This window comes from Simochromis diagramma, unplaced genomic scaffold (assembly GCF_900408965.1).
Source record: "Simochromis diagramma unplaced genomic scaffold, fSimDia1.1 OVJJ01000402.1, whole genome shotgun sequence".
Classification (NCBI taxonomy): Eukaryota; Metazoa; Chordata; class Actinopteri; order Cichliformes; family Cichlidae; genus Simochromis; species Simochromis diagramma.
In genome coordinates, this window is record NW_024386972.1 from 1,641,083 (window position 1) to 1,657,899 (window position 16,817).

The following is a 16,817-nucleotide window of genomic DNA, read 5'->3' on the forward strand; positions in this document are numbered from 1 at the left end:
ACTTGTTGATGATCAGTTAATTAACGTGCATTTGATTAGCAGCACCTGGCTCCTATTTACCCTCTTAATTCACACGAAAGAAATCAGTGCGTACTTAGTTTGTCCACACCCTGCTTCTGGAGTGTTTAGACTTATTTTTTGTGAAATAAATAATGACACACTAATGTGTCACGTTGTTGTACATCTGTGTCATATTTACCGAATTTTACGACCTGCTGAGGACCAGATGATATGTAAAACCTAAGAATTTTAAAAAAGGCTTAAAAAAAAGTTAAAAGACTTTACCACACAAAAGATTTCAAGGTCTGTTTTTATTATTTATTTATTTTCTGGCATGTTGTCCATCCTTAAAATACACTGAAGAATACTGATATGCAGTTTCTCATCTTTTCTTTTTTCATTTTTTCCTCCTTCACGGTACAGTGAGACCCTGATTCCTGTGTAATGACACCAGTATAGGAATACTCTACAAACACAAAATTAAAACACAATAGCTGGCATACCACCATAACGTAATGCATCGTCGTAACCACTTTGTAACAAAAAGCAAGAGAATGCCCGTACAGTCTTCAAAGATGCACAATTCAAAAAGGGTTGACATTAAAACAACTGATTTAAGTTGTTTCAACAATGAAAATAGAGTTAAATGCGCTATTACACAGGAATCTGTTAAATATCAAAACAAATTATTAACGGAAATGCTCTTTACACAAGTGTAGCAAAAGACAATTTATCATAGATATAATATTATCAGGTGACAAGGCCTAAAATAAATGATAACCGCTCTGTCGTTCAGTCATAAAAAACTTGACAAAAACACACAAACTGTCAAGGGATAAGAGTGACAAAGACTCACATTTGTTCCAACAAGACACTGTACAGCTCAGGGTGGATTTGGGGCTAAAAACACTCGACAGCTTTGAAAACTCTGCAGATCAACATTTCCCCTCAGGTTCGTGGAAAGCCAAGGCATTATAAAAAGGTAACATAACCCATTGCACTGAAGGACTGAAATAAAGTCATAGCTTTAGAGGACTACTTAGAAATAAAACAAACAAACTAGTAAACAGCCAGAGGAGCTTAATGTCCCTGGTCCAAGTTTATAAAGTAGGCATCTTTCTCCAACAGTACATGACATCCACCCACCTCATCGGTCGAGGACGAGCTCAGGAGCCAAGTTGCACAGCAAAACGATACAGTTACAAACTGTAGTAAAGAATGAGTCAAGGTCTCAGTTTTCTTCTGCGTTATCGTACTTCTTCAAAAGAGACTACACCGAAGAAGAAGAAAAAATATATATATTACAAATGAAACAAAAAGTTTTGGAGATTTCCATGTTTTAGTTGGATGGTGGGTGATTCGTCCGTGCCTCCTCCAGTATGTGGTCACCTACATGCTGGTGGTGGTGGTAGTTGCAGTGATATCTCTGCAGTATCTGTACGTGTATTCCACTAAAAATACAGACTTTAGCCTAGCTGCGTGGATGACACTTATGTACAGGAGATGCTAAAGATCATTAATGGTGAGCGATGAAGTGGTATGACAAAATGCTCTAGTTGTTAAAACGCTATCACGTGGTTGAAGGATGGTAAATCGCACAAAGCTTTCCCCAGAAAAAGGCATAATGAGTTCAGTCCATAGCAAAGGCTGAGTTAAGAGCTATGTCATACAAACTAAATGCTTTAGCACCGTTTAATACCACTTGTTGGCAAGCAAAAAAGAAAAAAAGAAAAGAAAGAAAGAAAAAATAGGGCGGGACAAACATCGCATAATATACTGGATCCCTAACCAGCCATTTTCAATCATTTGTTGCATTTCCAAAGTGGTGTCAGAGAAATCTGTTTACTTTGATACAACCTAACATATAGACACCTTTGCTTTTTCCTTCACGCTGAGCAAATTTGTGGTCTCCCAAAGTCTTTAAGCCTAAAGCTTCAACTGTTTCACAATCTCCTCATTCATTTGTCTGTCATGCTCTGTAGTAGCCGCTGAGCTGTCAGGTGTCTGCTTAATGCACGCCACTGGCTGCCAAAGCTAAAGGGAGAGTCCAGGATCCAGGAGAAGGATTTCTGAGGTTGACGTATGCAGGATAGAGCAAAAAGGGCAAAAAAAGGTAACACAGGTTGTGCTCTTGGAACGTGGAAACTTCTGTGGTAGCAGCTAAGTGAAATCTCGTACATGTAGTCATGCCGTGTCTCTGCAAAGGCTTCCAACTGGGATCTGTGACATGTTGGAACAATATGATGTCAGATGGTGTAAATCGGGACCCAGCAGATAAAGTTGTTGCGACTCAGACGCAGGTCCCTTGGTGTGCTGGAGGAAGGGCTTTTCGGTTCTTTATGGCCAAAGACTTCTCCTTAAAATCTGACGCTTTCTGCTGTGAAACGTCTATCAGTGCACTTGCTACAATGAGTCCTGAGGAGGAGAAAGAAAAAGAACAACACGAGGGTGAGAACTCCCACAAATTCATTTGTTCGGTTAAACAATTTCATAGATATTTTTATGGATATGTGGCATTTCAACCAGTAAATACAGGATTTCTTTACTTTGGTTGACAGTGAGACAATTTCACTTGTTATGGCAATGAAGGAGCAAGTTCTAGGATTTTTCTCCTAAAGATTGAAGAACTAAAGATGACTTAATTTTAACTACTTTCCCCTTCAAACTGACCTTTTTTTTTTTTTTTAGATTGATCCTGATCCTGACCACATGCACTTTCACAATTGAGGCAGTGTGGCCTACATTGTTTTGTTTTTAGGTTGCTTTTAAGATTTTGCCATGGCTTACTTTAGTGCCATGTAGATCGACGCTCAATATCAAAGCTGGACCCTGAAGTTGATGTTTACTCTCTGCACAGGCTTATGGTCTATTATAAATTGTGCAAGTGGCCACAACAGGTCTACTGCTTTACAGACCATTGAGGAGGACATTTGAGGACATGTCACCTGACCAGATAATATGTTCATAAACTTAAATGATTAAAATAGACATAGTTGTGTGTAACCAACGGGCCCCAAATCTCATAAGTTCAAACTCACCAAGCATCAGAATGGGGAAGCAAGGTTTAAGTGACTGTGAATGTGGTGTGGCTGTTAGTGCTAGATGGCAGACATAAACCCACACAACCATCTCTAGGATTTTACAGAGAATGGCCCAAAAAAAAAAAAAAAAAAAAAAAAAAAAAGAGAAGATAACCAGTGAGCGGCAGTTCTCTTGGCAAAAATCTATTGTTGATGTCAGAGGTCAGCTTTGAAATAACAGGAAGGCAGGGTAATTCAAATAACCCCTCGTTACAACAAAGGTATACAGAAAAGCATCTCTAAACCCACTGATCCTTAAAGCCAGTGGGCTACAGCAGCAGAAGACCACACCAGGTGCCGCTCCTGTTAGCTAACAACAGAAAGCTGAGGCTACATTTTGTAAGGACCAAAATTTAACAACAGAATATTGAGAACAAATTATTTATTCTGGTGAGTCTTGATTTCTGCTGCAAAATTTACATTGTAGGGTCCGAGTTCGGCATAAACAACATGAAAGCGTGGAGCCACCCTGCTCTCTATCAAAGTTCAGGCTGGTAGCTGCAATGTTAAGGTAGAAAGCAGAAGGCCATCCAACTCTGTCCTAGTGAGGTGTGCCTCAAAAAATGAAATAAAATGAAAAACAAAATGTAAAACTTTCATTACTCAGAGAACCTTGTAAATGTAGTCTTTCCCACATAACCCTCATGACCCTTATACCACAGCAGGGTTAATACATTTAACCATAAGACAAAAAGATGGTTACAGTTTTGTAGTTACCTGACTGTCCCGGTGGAGGTAAGCCTGAAGGCCCAGAGGGCAGGCGCATGAGGACAGTCAACACAGCTGCTTTTCCTCCTGAACACGGTTCCATTGCAACAGGTTTAGGTGCACCCTGAAGGAAAGCGACGGTAAAATAGAAAAGATTTTATGACTTGCTCTGGAAATAAAGTTGTTTATATTTATGTGAAAAATACTGCAGTGTGAAAAGCACACAGTAAATACTGCCTTAAGAAAAGAAAGCAAGACAAAAGTACTTCCCTGCTTTTAACAATAACCCAGCACCTGTGGATTGGTATAGCCCTGCTTTATCAACTAACCCGATATCAATGTGTCTTACTAGTCCTTCTTTCCCTGCAGTTACACATGTGCTGTTGAATTTTCTTTGTTGGGAGCAGCAGACCAAAAATCACTCATATCAGCTGCTGGAGTTGCCACACTTAAGACAACACACCCTCCCTTCCCTCCTCCTGAGACAAATGCTTTGATTGGTCACACAACAAAAAACACTTGTGTCCCCATCAGACAGTCAAAGTGTGGAGGCAATGACCTACCCTCGGACTTAATGGCCAAAAACTGCCCGTCTCGAGTGTGAAAAACATGTCATCCTGATAATGAATGTCAAGGGTTTCACAGCATGTTTTGGATGAGAGGATAGAAATTGTGGAATAATAACATGTCTGAATGGAATTGACTTTTTTTTTTTATTTCTGTGTTGGCTGAATTTAAAATGGAGATGAGAGAGGCAGCAGAGGCAGAATAAAAAAAACAGGTCTGCATAAGCACACCCATTAAAACGTGAAAATCACGAGGCAGACTTGGTAATTTGTTTAAATGTATTCCACTGCAATCTGCCGTATATTTCACCCTGCGAAAACAAAAACACAAACACAAACACTGACGCTTTGGGTATTTTTAAAGCCGCATTGACACCAAATACCTATTACACACAGTGAGTTAAGAGCAATAGATTCAGGAAGCACATATCTTATTAGTTTTAGCTGCCAAATGGTAAAAAATACATGTTTCAGCATATTTGAGTGTAATTCAGGGCCATGTTTTTTAAAACTAAGCACAGTCTTGTTTTCTATGAAGCCTGCAGTGTAATTTTTAATGCAGTAATTAAGCTTGCCATTTGAAATGCCATGATTCACAACTGCTCTTGTGTAATGGCGCAGCTATATCCATGTTAGGCACAACTTCCTAGTCTCAAATTGGCCCCTCTTTTGTGACATGCTATCCTGCTGTTAGCAGCTTGTGGTCATAAATGGATGGTCAATGCCATACATAGGTAAGCTGTGTTGCTGAAACAATGCTCAATGCACACTAAGGTAGCACAAAGCCAAGAAAATATACACTACACCACTGCACCACCAAAACCAGGAATAGTCTGTGACACAAGCTGTAATGGAGCCATATGTGGAGCCCTACCATTTGAACACTGCAGACCGTCTGTGTCAAAACTAAGAAAGGAAAACTCCTGGTTTCCTACTCAATGTTGATTTAAAGCGACACTAATCTTTTCCTTACTAAAAGAAAAATAATATAATCTTTCATTTTTAAAGCCAATTTGTTTGCAAAGGCGACTCCCTGGAAGAACGACCCAGGATCAGTCCAGCTAGCCTCAAGTATCATCAATATCTAGTACTCTGAATAAGCTGCACCCTTCAAGAGCACAACATGAAAGAGTCGTGCTACATATACTCGAAACATTTTTCCGTATTGTAGGCTGACTTACGGTTCGTTTACGTGCATTGTTACACAATCCAATTAGGCTACATGGTCGGAACACAATATTCTCATGCATCTGCTCAGGCACATTCACCATCAAGAGGGTAATATTAAAACTACGACTGACATTAGAGGGTAATTAAATTGCCAGCCATTTCATGACCATTCAAGTGATCCTGCTAATGAATAGCTGCATAAGCTGCATTCATATAAAGGAGTTCATTTATTCCATGTTGATTTTTGACGATTTGTGAGATACACATGTATGGACCGCTGGGTGACACATCAGCTAAAATTGAGACTCGGAATCATCAGCAATGCTCAGCAGCAAAAGCAGAAGAACTAAAGATGAATTTGTCAAATTTAAAAGGAATGATCGACTACGTTTAGGCACGTATGGCTTTGATGACAGATCGCTAAAATACTGCAATGGCAACTAAACCAGTGGAGATGCTTTTATCTTCACAATTTTGGTCAGCTGCTGGTTAGATTGTTAAAACTCTCAATGGCCTCAACATCATTTGGGATTAACAGTTTATATGAAATCCCCTTAGGAGGTCCCCCCTATCTTTTAATTATTGATCCAGAATCTAATGCCACCCTTAGGTAAACTCCAAATCTAAGCTCTTGTTTGTGTTTAGTGCAGATTACCATTAGAAAGTAAACTATTTTACTTTTACAGAAATTTCCATTTGGTAGATGTGCCACTTGCTTATGCGCCCAGTTTGCTTTGCTGACATCGTTACCATGTACATCAATAATTTGATGGCTTCAGTTTGGTAAGCAAATATTTGTAGCCATCTGTAACTCTCCCCCCGAACTGCAACACCAGCTCTGTTACAAGTAAACCATAAATTACACATTTTGGTTCGTGTAAGGCAGCAGGAAAGTTAAACCACTTTCTTTTGGCTCTCCCTCACTTCATTTAAATGCTTACGTTGCTCTGAGAAAAACAGACACATTCCTCCAGTGAAGAGGAAAATCAAATAAAGCTATTAATAAGTCATTTCCTTCAAGCTTAGCCGTAGGGTTGCCTTTTTAAATGGTCTAAAACTAGACAACTTTTAGATCTTCCAAAGATCTGAAAATAACACTTTTAGAATAAGTAGTGTATTCTAGTCATTCACAACCATCCACAAGCACATAAACATCCATACACAAATGCAAAACACAAAAACAACACACAATGTATCTCCTTTCCTTTCGCCACTGACAGGTGTCATCCATCATACTAGCTGTTCGTTAGTGGCTCCATATGTTGACTGCCCGGCCATAGTGAATATAGAGGCTGTGGTCTGCAGTGTTTGGGCACGAATCGCTCTGTCCAACAGCTGCTGACATCTTGGTTGCTAAAAGCCATGTCCATCTCGGGAGTTTAAACTAACCAAATGGAATAAAATGGCACAAAGGCTGTTATAATTTTCGCTCTCAGACCAGCTGGAGGGTCTGTAAGTAGTGACTGAGACATGCTACTAACTAATTCAGTGAGATCAATGCAGACGGTGCAGTTAAAGGATAAGGTCTTTTGTGTTCATGTTTTTTCCCCCTTTGTAAACTGCATTGGCTTCAGTGTGGATATGATATTCAAAAACCTGTTCTATGCTTTACTGCATTAAAGCAGCGGGTCTGGGCTGGTGAAACAAATACAAAGCACAGCAACTGTGTCCTCTCTGACATCAAAAAATATTTCCAATAGCTAAGTGGCTCCAGATGCTGACCAATTAACCTTTAGAAAAGAGAAATAGGCTGGTTTGATATGTTTCACCTTCAGTTGGTGCCAAGTCATGTAATTGAGCTGTAAGTGGTCCACCGTAAGTATTTAGACACTTGGAACCACAGAGATTTAATTTTGTAAACATTTTTTCAACACAATACTTCCATGTACACAGATAAGATGCAGACATAGTGGCTTAATACAAATCATTTCAACACATGGACGCTTAAAAGTTTTTAAATTATTATTGTATTAACAAATGAATAAGAAATGTTATGTTTTAGCAAGCTTTTTAATGCAAAATACACCAACTTAGTCAATAAATAAATAACCGGTGGTTGACCAGTGCATTTGTCTGCATTCATTGAAAGATTACATATAGTTGCGGTGACCAACTGGTGTCCAGTAGCTGACCACTTTCGATCGTTGGCTGGTGGAAGACAACTTCTTAAACGGACTTCAGCTAGGTCTGACTGCAATCACTCTCAGACAGATTGGTGAAGCTATAATTTATTAGACCTTTTGTCAACACATTGCATTCAATCCGAGTCCGTCTGCACTGATGAGCACAAGTCAATTGTAACATCCATCTTTGTGAACTCCACTCAACTAGTTATAGTCTTAAATATACTTGTATATCTATATGTATATGTATACTTGTATAAAAGGTTGGCAAATACTAAGTCTACATCACTATCTGTGGAAGAATTTCAACATTTCTGCTGCAGTTCTGACTGGACTCTGAATGTAAGTAGTTATCATGAAGTTCTGTGGAATCTGAATTTTATATAAAGACGATTTATCACTATTAATCACCGCATTACAAGAAAAAGATTGCATGTAATTGCTAACTTGACCCCATTCAATCTCAAACTGAGAGCACTGCCAACTTGACGCAGCAGAATCGATTTGAAGATGGCAGCTGACTGAGCGTGTGCAGACCCGACCGCTGTCTTCAAAGCAACCATTTCAAAGACTGAAAATTCATTGCACGCAGTCGCAATAACTTTGGTTGTGGTGCAATCCCAAACTACTCTTTTATCTCTTGTGACTGTAGCATAAGGAAATGTGACCACAACAGCACTGCATTCTTTTTTCCAGCTGTTGCCTTTACTGGCAAATAAACAGATGCAGGAAAGAGAAGGGAGTATAACCCGGTCAGCTCAAGGTTAGTTGGGGTTACACCAAGAATATCAAAATGTGGTAAATTTAGACCCTTTATATAAGTAAAGTAAATGAAAGATCAGTTTTATGTGCACAAGTATGTGGTTATAAAAGTATAACAGGGAACAAAGCCAACTTCAATAAAGGCCATATGGACATCTAGGTGAAGGATTCAAAGTCCCATATTTAAAGGTCAATTCTGCATCTTGACAGGGTTGAGAAACAGGAGACTGACTATCTATTTTTTTTTTTTTCAGTTATCATTTTCAAAACAGCTTGCAATATTTTTTACAGCAATATTCTCCAGTGGCTCCTCTTTACTGTGCCGCATAACAAGAACATCATCTTTGATTTTTTTTGCGCAGGAGTGGGAGGAACAGCACTGCAATAAATTACTGAACGACAGATGGACACGTGTCCCACTGTCAAGTACGTAATTAACATTTTACCTGAATCAAGGCAGAGCACCGGCTTCCAACGCCACTCAAATTTAGGGTGTACCGTACCGCTTTACAAGTGCAACAATATAGTGCACTCAGACAGCTAAGAAGCATTGTTTTCCTCCTGTTTTGCTCTTTACATTGCCCTTCACAATACCATAATGCACAGTGAGCACCACTCAGCGGTACACTAATAGCTAATGTAGTGCCTCTTCGCCGGTTGCCACAGTGATTTTATTTCTCTCAGCTCCAAGTGACACAGAGCTTGTTCCTAGCTGAGGAATCGGCCCTTTGTTGCTATGATGACGACGTAGCTCTGCGTAGAACTTTAAACGATGCTTTTACTCCACATGGCATAGAGCCCCGCACTGTACTCAGTGCCAGCCTACCCCTCTACTTTCTATCTGTATGGGAGGAATAGATAAGAGTGGAGCAACTGGGGGCTACAGAATAATTCACACCAAAGGTATATGAGCATCCAAGCTAAACAAATTATCAATCACATTTCGAATGCAGAGGCACCATGTGGCATATTTCCAGTAAACAACCAAAGAAGATAAATTAGGCAAAAATGGAAACGGAGTAAAATACACCCGGTGGGCCATGAAATTATGAAATGTTCCAAAAACAGTCCCGATGTCATCATTTTAATATCAGAGCGAGCAATTTCCTGTGACGCTTTTAAAAGAAGTGGCCATTGCTTCTAGCTAGACGATTAAAACCACCATACAAATAATTTGAAACATATAATAGATGCTTTAAAAAAATATTAAAAAGAAAACATTGATTGGAAAATGATTGTAGAGGGCAACACAAATAAACAAGAGGCATGGAGAGAAAGGGTCACAACGGGCACATTTCTTATTGACTGGACGACTGAATAAAAGGTTGAAATATTTTGTGTTGATGGCACGAGATGGCTGGAAATGGCACAATAACCCCTAATTATGCAGCAATAATAACTGCCATACTCTACATGTCAGTAAATGCACTAACGAAAAAGTGCTTGCTTTTATTTGATGTTAGTACAAATATAACTAAATGGAAATAACACCGTCTCAGTTTGAGGCTTGTGTCAAAACTGAAGGTTCTTCGAGATAATGGATTTTATAAACAGGGAATTTCAATAATCACAATGAAAGAAATTCATAAAGAATTCACTGTCAACCATCGCTATGTAAGATTTTTCCCAAGATGCTTCTGGAATACAGTAATCAAAACGCAAATGTGCATCAAGAGTGTTATTCTTAGTTTTCATATGTTTAATATTGGAGACTAAACCCAACAGTCAAATTAATCCTTATTTAATATATGCTGAGCTTAGCTATAGCTCCTCAGTTCAAGCCCTGAGTGAAACAAACCACTTTCTTCACAAAACCCATAAAGCTAACCTTCTTGACAGTGGCAGTGTCTCACAAACAGAAGGTTTGGACAGGTTTCTGTGCCTGGATGTCTGTTTTTAATGACGTCACACAGAGCAAAGAGTAGGAGAAACTGTCTGAAATGCAGCGTTTAGAGCAGCTTGAAGCCTCACATGGATTACTTGTACACATGCTGGCATTTGTATTTAAAAAGTTAGTCATAATTAACAAGAGTCTCTACAGCTGCAACGATATAACTAAGAGAAAATAATGAACAGCATAATAAGTTCCCGTTAACTTTACCGTCACAAATGTGATTATCTGTATGTGCACATGTAAGCGAGTGAGTAAGACTCACGTCAAGCACAGGCTGCAACACTTCTGTTACTTCTCCTCTGGCTTCCAATGAGACGTCGACTGAGGCAAAAGGACGACTGGCCATCTGCTGACGCTCTCTCATCAGTTGCTGTAATATCAAACACAGATGACAGATAAGCAAAACACAGGGCGTACTCGCATACAACAATATCAACAGGGAAAAGCTTTTGGGGCTTTGTGATTGACTACATATAAAGACATAAACAGTACACATTTCAAACACATAATTTACATCAAAACGTAAAAACCCTGAAAGTATAATCATTTTAAGAGTCAGCCCATAAAAGTCACCCCAAATCAATATGAAGGCGATGGTTTGTGTGTGGGTAAAATCTATAGACACAATAACTGTATTGTTTTTGTTTTTTTAACATACATGTTATAGAACTAAACTTTACAGCAGCGGTCCCCAACCCCCGGGCCTCAAACCGGTACTGGTCCGTTGAGTCGTTTGGTACCAGGCCGCGAGAGTCGAGGCTCGGGTGTGAAATGTATGGTTTTCAGGGTTTTTAAATCGGTTTTCAGCGTCATTTTGTTATCGTTTTTATCGTTAACTCAGTTTTCCTGGGTCTTTTCACGTGTGTTATGAATAAATCTTCTTTTTTTCGGTACCGGTACTAGTTTTATTCTGTTGTATTTATCCGCGACACCTTAAAGGCCGGTCCGTGAAAATATTGTCGGGCATAAACCGGTCCGTGGCGCAAAAAAGGTTGGAGACCGCTGCTTTACAGGGTTAAAGAATGAGAAAGAATGAAGAACTGAAAATGAAATACTGATTTCATCGAGTGTAACCTATAGCTGCAGGGCTATTACAGTATGAAGCTAAAAATCAATAGCAGATATCAATGAGGAAGCACTAAAAAACTACTCATAAATGCCCATGACCTAAAGACACGGAGAATTACTACTCCACTGAGCTCCAAGTCTACTTTTTGTATTGAGTTGTTTTTTTATAAGCCTGAATTAGATGCAAAAATATTATATGAAATAGTTATGGAGGTACAAAAATATTCAAAGGATGTTTTTTTTTTAATATAATGGTACAAATATATGATACAAAACTAGACAGATTCCATATACATTAACATTAAAAATCAAAACCATCAGTGTAGGAACATATCTCTCCAGATTTGACCAACACATTCTGCAATATATTTACCGGTTCCTCTCCAGGCTGTGGTGCGGTTATTACCCCACAGTGACACAATTTCTGCGGCTTTGACTGAGCAGAAAATAGCTTCTCTTGTTCCTCACTAATCAATATTGTAAAACAACTAGCGCCACACTTTCATCATTGTCTGATCAATATCTAAATAGGCTGCCATTTTAGTGCCAAGGACATCAGTGATTGTTATTGGATTTGTGATGAGCTTAAGTGTGTTGCATTAAGATCTAATTGTACTTCAGATTAGTAAGCATTTCAAGTGGTTGTGCTGGTCCACCTTATAACCTGACTTTCCTCTGCACTTATCCTAGAAATTGTTTCACATGGAAAAAAAGTTAAGAAAAAAATGTCATTGCAAAAAAACCTTTTATATTTCTGAAGAAAAGCTGTGATTGATGTTTCAAGTAATCCAAAGAACAAGTAGGTGAGCAAATACACAAGGAAAGTCAAGGGTTGTTTTTTGTGCACATTGTGACATTATGTATATAAAAGTGATTTTTAAGCCACTGTAAAACTAAAATATAAGCTTTATTATAAGAAATGAATAAACTACTGTGATTAAAAGACCCACGTGTGACCAACTAGTTAAAGTAATTCAGCACTACCTCCAAGGTCAGGGATCATTTCATTGGATGCTACTGTATATGCAGACTAATATTGATTACCAGCTACAACAGCTTGGCTGGTATCATTTTCACTATAAGTCTGTCTGTGTGTGAGTGCATTTGTTCCCACCACGCAGCGCTTTTTGCTTTGAGCAGATATATTTTAACAATAAGATCGGATTGCACCAGTCATAGACAAGCAGGTGGGATCAAAAGGAGTACAATAGATGGGTGTGGTCACAAAGGTCCATTGGGCCTCATTCGCTAATATTTCCATAGAAAATACTCTCGCAACATTATCGTTGGATTCATGAAACATGTGCAGCAACCTGTTTTATTCTTACCACCATGCGTATGTGAGTGAATCAGGATTAGTCTAATCCAGCAGGCTTGTGCAATCTGCATGCTGCCTGCATTTCTCCTCATGACGAAGAGAAACTGAGCAAAGCAACAACAATGATGTAAGTGAGAAGTTGCAAGAAAAAACTATTTTTATACCTATTTCACAGTACCTGTTTGCCCTCTGATAGGCTGACAACTTGTCCAGTGTGTACTATGCCTTTAGCCATGTGACAGAGAGGCTGAATTGAATAAGACTAATTGATGAATAATGATGATAATGATAACAGCAATAATAATAATACTAATTCAGCTGTGTCAAACTTTGAACACAGCATGTACAAATACTTGTACATACTACTAATAATGTAGCACAGCACATCGCATTTGTATGTAAGCCACCGTAGAATTCAAATGCTTCAATAACAGAAAGCTTTTGTTGCCTTCTGTAGTTTATCTCATGCAAAAAAGCTCTGATTTTTCATCTCTAATAAACAATTTAAGTAGTTTCTAATTTATCTCATCCCATTAAGAAAACTGTGTGTGACTGTTTGGGTCAGTTGTATTACGCTGAGTTTTCTGTCGGCACAGGAATTTGTCCTTGGGGCAGTAATGAACCCTGAAAATCTTGTGTCCAGACCTTCACCCTCGCTCACCCTGAATATAATTAGGTATTCATTAGTCTGGCCATTAATTGGCAAATTCATACGAGGGCTGGAAAGGTTGACAGCAATGTAGAAATGAACAAGGGGGGCTAGCAGTATATCAAGGACTCATTCTGTGTAACAGGCTTATAAAAATACTATTAGGCCTCTGCATTCATTATCTAAAATTGCTGTTGTTCTGTTGAGGATGTACACTGGAAAACACCAAATAAGATGTCATAACACTAATAAGATATTTGGTGGCAAACAGTGGTTCAACACCAAGAACACCTTCAAATAGATAGACCTCTTCAAATGATTTTGGTCCTGTCTGTCTGTCTGTCTGTCTGTCTGTCTGTCTGTCTATGCATTTATATATATAAAAACCCTATGCATATATATTTTTCTCACTAAAGACACACACACACACACACACACACACACACACACACACACACACACACACACACACACACACACACACGACCATACTGCACAATTGATCTTATATAAAATATTGTAGATATCTAATAAAAACATTTTTTTAATTAAAACACAGCCTTAATCAGCCTAAAAGACCCAAAAATTAAACAATAAACAGTAAAAATGTTTTTTTAATCATTTCATTATTACATTGTTATGTACGTATATTACGTTTTGTATACATCTACCTTAAGTACTTTCTAATAGATTATTTGTTTAACTTAATTTGCTAATTTAACAGGGATAATTGACATTATAACACCTGTGAAATAAAAAGCTAACCACAGGCCAGATGACAGACACAACATATCTGATTCTGTGCTGATTGAAGTAGCTTGTGCACAACAACAAGAAAGGTAACTACCTGGCATAGCAACACAAACCCTTCAAGTAAGCACGCAGTCCTGCATAGACATAGCATACTCATTTGCAGAAAGATACAGTATTCCGTTCGTTTAGAAGGAGTACATTATGATCTGTGATTGCACCTGACTTTTTCATTATGATAACACTTGCTAATAATGATCAGCAAGTGTTGTTTCCTGAATTTTCTCATTTCTACCAATGCACGTATAGACTCAGTTGATTATTTTGCAGTCCTATCTAAAAGAATGGAAGGTGGGCCATAACTTTATTCTCAATGGTCACTGGGACATAAAAATGCATGCACATTATCCCCAGTCAAAAGCAATACAAATCACTTAGAAAGTTTGCTGACTTTCACAGAATTAAAGCCTGATTAACAAGTCGGTCCACACTGCCAACACAAACAGCGTCTGTTCATCCCACAAATATGAACAGTGAACAAACTCCATGCTAATTTTAGTTATGGCCACAATAATCCAAAAGAAAGTGAGACAGACTTTTACTGTTTCTTTAATATGATGAGTAGAGATGTTACAGCCACAACCCAGCTGCAGCATCAGTGATTAATATCATGACTGCCTTGTTTCTGTTTTCTTCCACTCTACGCAGGATTCTTTCAATGCCATGTCATATAAGTGTAAGTAACTAAGTATAAGTACATGTAAGTAGTTATTAATTGGGGTCGGACTTTTAAAAAACTGGAAATCTAATTGTAGTCTGGGCCAAGGTTAAAAATCGGATAAACAGCCAGTGCATCCTGTGTGTCCTACACTCTGAAAATGAAAGTATACTCTCTTTCAATTCAAAGGTTTTACTTATCGGGACACAATAAGAAAAAAAAAAAAAATACCTGTCCCTTACCAAATTAAATTTATTTGAATACAACCTCAGAAGAACAAGGAAACATCACATTACACAAATTATAACAAAAATGCAGAAGCATTGTGTGAAAAAGTAACCCCAGTCGAAGTGCTCCCACATGAATTAAGAAGATAAGTAGAACCGTGTGACGCTAATGAAATCATTTGACTAATTCAACATCAGCAAATGTGAGGACCTCTATCAAAGCACAAGATTTGGCATTTTGCAGATCTGAAGTATTGTCTACAAAGCCACTTCCAAGCAATCTGAAGTCCATCATTCTCCAGTGAGAAATATTATTCACAAGTGGAAAACATTCAACATTCACAGTTGCTAATCTCACAGAAGTGGAAGTCCCAGCAACTTGACCCCAAGGTTGGACTTTGCAATGCTATGAACCTGCTCAAACTGAATAAGTTTGGCTTGTTTGGAAGAACAAACAACAAGACTTCTGGCCTTACTGCACAAACACCTCACATCAACGGTGGTGGAGGGAGGATGATTTGGGCTCGTTTTGCAGTCACAGAACCCGGGAACCTTGCAGTCATTGCGTTGACCATGAACTCCTCTGTATACCAAAGTATTCCAGAGTGAAAAGAAGTGAAATGCTGTCGCCGGACCTCAAGATAAACAAATGCCCATAAACCTCAGTGAACTGAAGGAACGCTGTAAAAAAACACAGTTAGCCCAAACGCCTCAATAATGATGTCAGAGATTGATACAGAAAATGATTACATCAAGTTACTGCTGCTTAAGGTGGTTTTATAATTAATGGAATCAAAGGGCTGTGGGGCTTGGTTTCTCACACAGTGGTTTTCCATTTTTGGTTTTTAATAAGTAAATAATGACATGGTGTATTATGAGTTTTTTTTATTTATTTTGGGGGGGTTTTTTCTGAATCATTTTAGAACCCGGTAAGGACCAGACGATGTTTTATTAGGTCCTGATACATAAAACCTCAGAGCTAAAAAAGAGGGTGTATTTTGTGTCAGTACATTATTTTGAAGATGCAGCTGTTACTGTATTGTTGTACAGACTTGCTGGTAGAACATGCATGAAAAAAGGCCCCAAAAACTGCACCGATTTGTTCCCTCAGTCTGAAAATATTGCCTAGGGGAGGTAAAGCTAAGGGGAAAAAACAACAATATGAAATTGAGATTGATCACCTGATTGATTTTTCTTTTGTAGCTCTGATTTTTTAACTTACATCTGAGGTCCCGTGTTAGATTGTTGTACATCTCTACTATTAAACGTCAAAGCAGCAATACCGAACCAACAGATCTGACCTGCCTAGGCCACCACAAGTTGAAATGAGAAATTTTGCCCTTTGCAATAAGATAAACACAGGATCGAGTGCCAAGCAAAGTTGTTGCAAAACAAGAAAACAGCTCACCGGTTATTACTGGTTCCAACACAAAAGCTTCAAATCCAACAACGTTCATTGTAAATGTCAAATAGAAGCAATGTTATTTATCATGGTGCAGAATTAATTTAAAGCAGCAGCAAATCACAAAAAGAGAGCGGGAGCAAAGTCGGGGAATGCTTTGCTCTGTGTCCAGAACATGTTTCAGAAATGTGCTGGGAATACAATCATCAAAGGTCCAACACAATGCCGGAAAGATTCTAGAAATGAATACTAAGTTACTGACAAAAGGCGAGAGTGAACTCTGTAAAACCAATTAACGTTTGTGCAATGACAGACTGATTTTGTCAAGAATACAAGCTGGAGCCATTCACAGTTTTGATAAGGGTGGGCATGGAGTGCATTA

At 38.5% G+C, this 16,817-nt stretch overlaps 1 protein-coding gene across 1 annotated transcript in view; it reads right to left on the minus strand.

The window, feature by feature from the left end:
* Positions 1–291: 291 nt before the first annotated feature.
* The window catches only part of atrnl1b (attractin-like 1b), a 77,686-nt gene continuing 61,160 nt past the window's right edge, over positions 292–16,817 (minus strand). Inside the window, exons 27-29 of the mRNA XM_040039350.1 lie at positions 10,566–10,673; positions 3,798–3,912; positions 292–2,415 (exon numbers count right to left, since the gene is read on the minus strand). Coding sequence (XP_039895284.1) covers positions 2,291–2,415; positions 3,798–3,912; positions 10,566–10,673 — 348 coding nt within the window. The 3' untranslated portion in view covers positions 292–2,290. The remainder of the gene's footprint in view (positions 2,416–3,797; positions 3,913–10,565; positions 10,674–16,817) is intronic.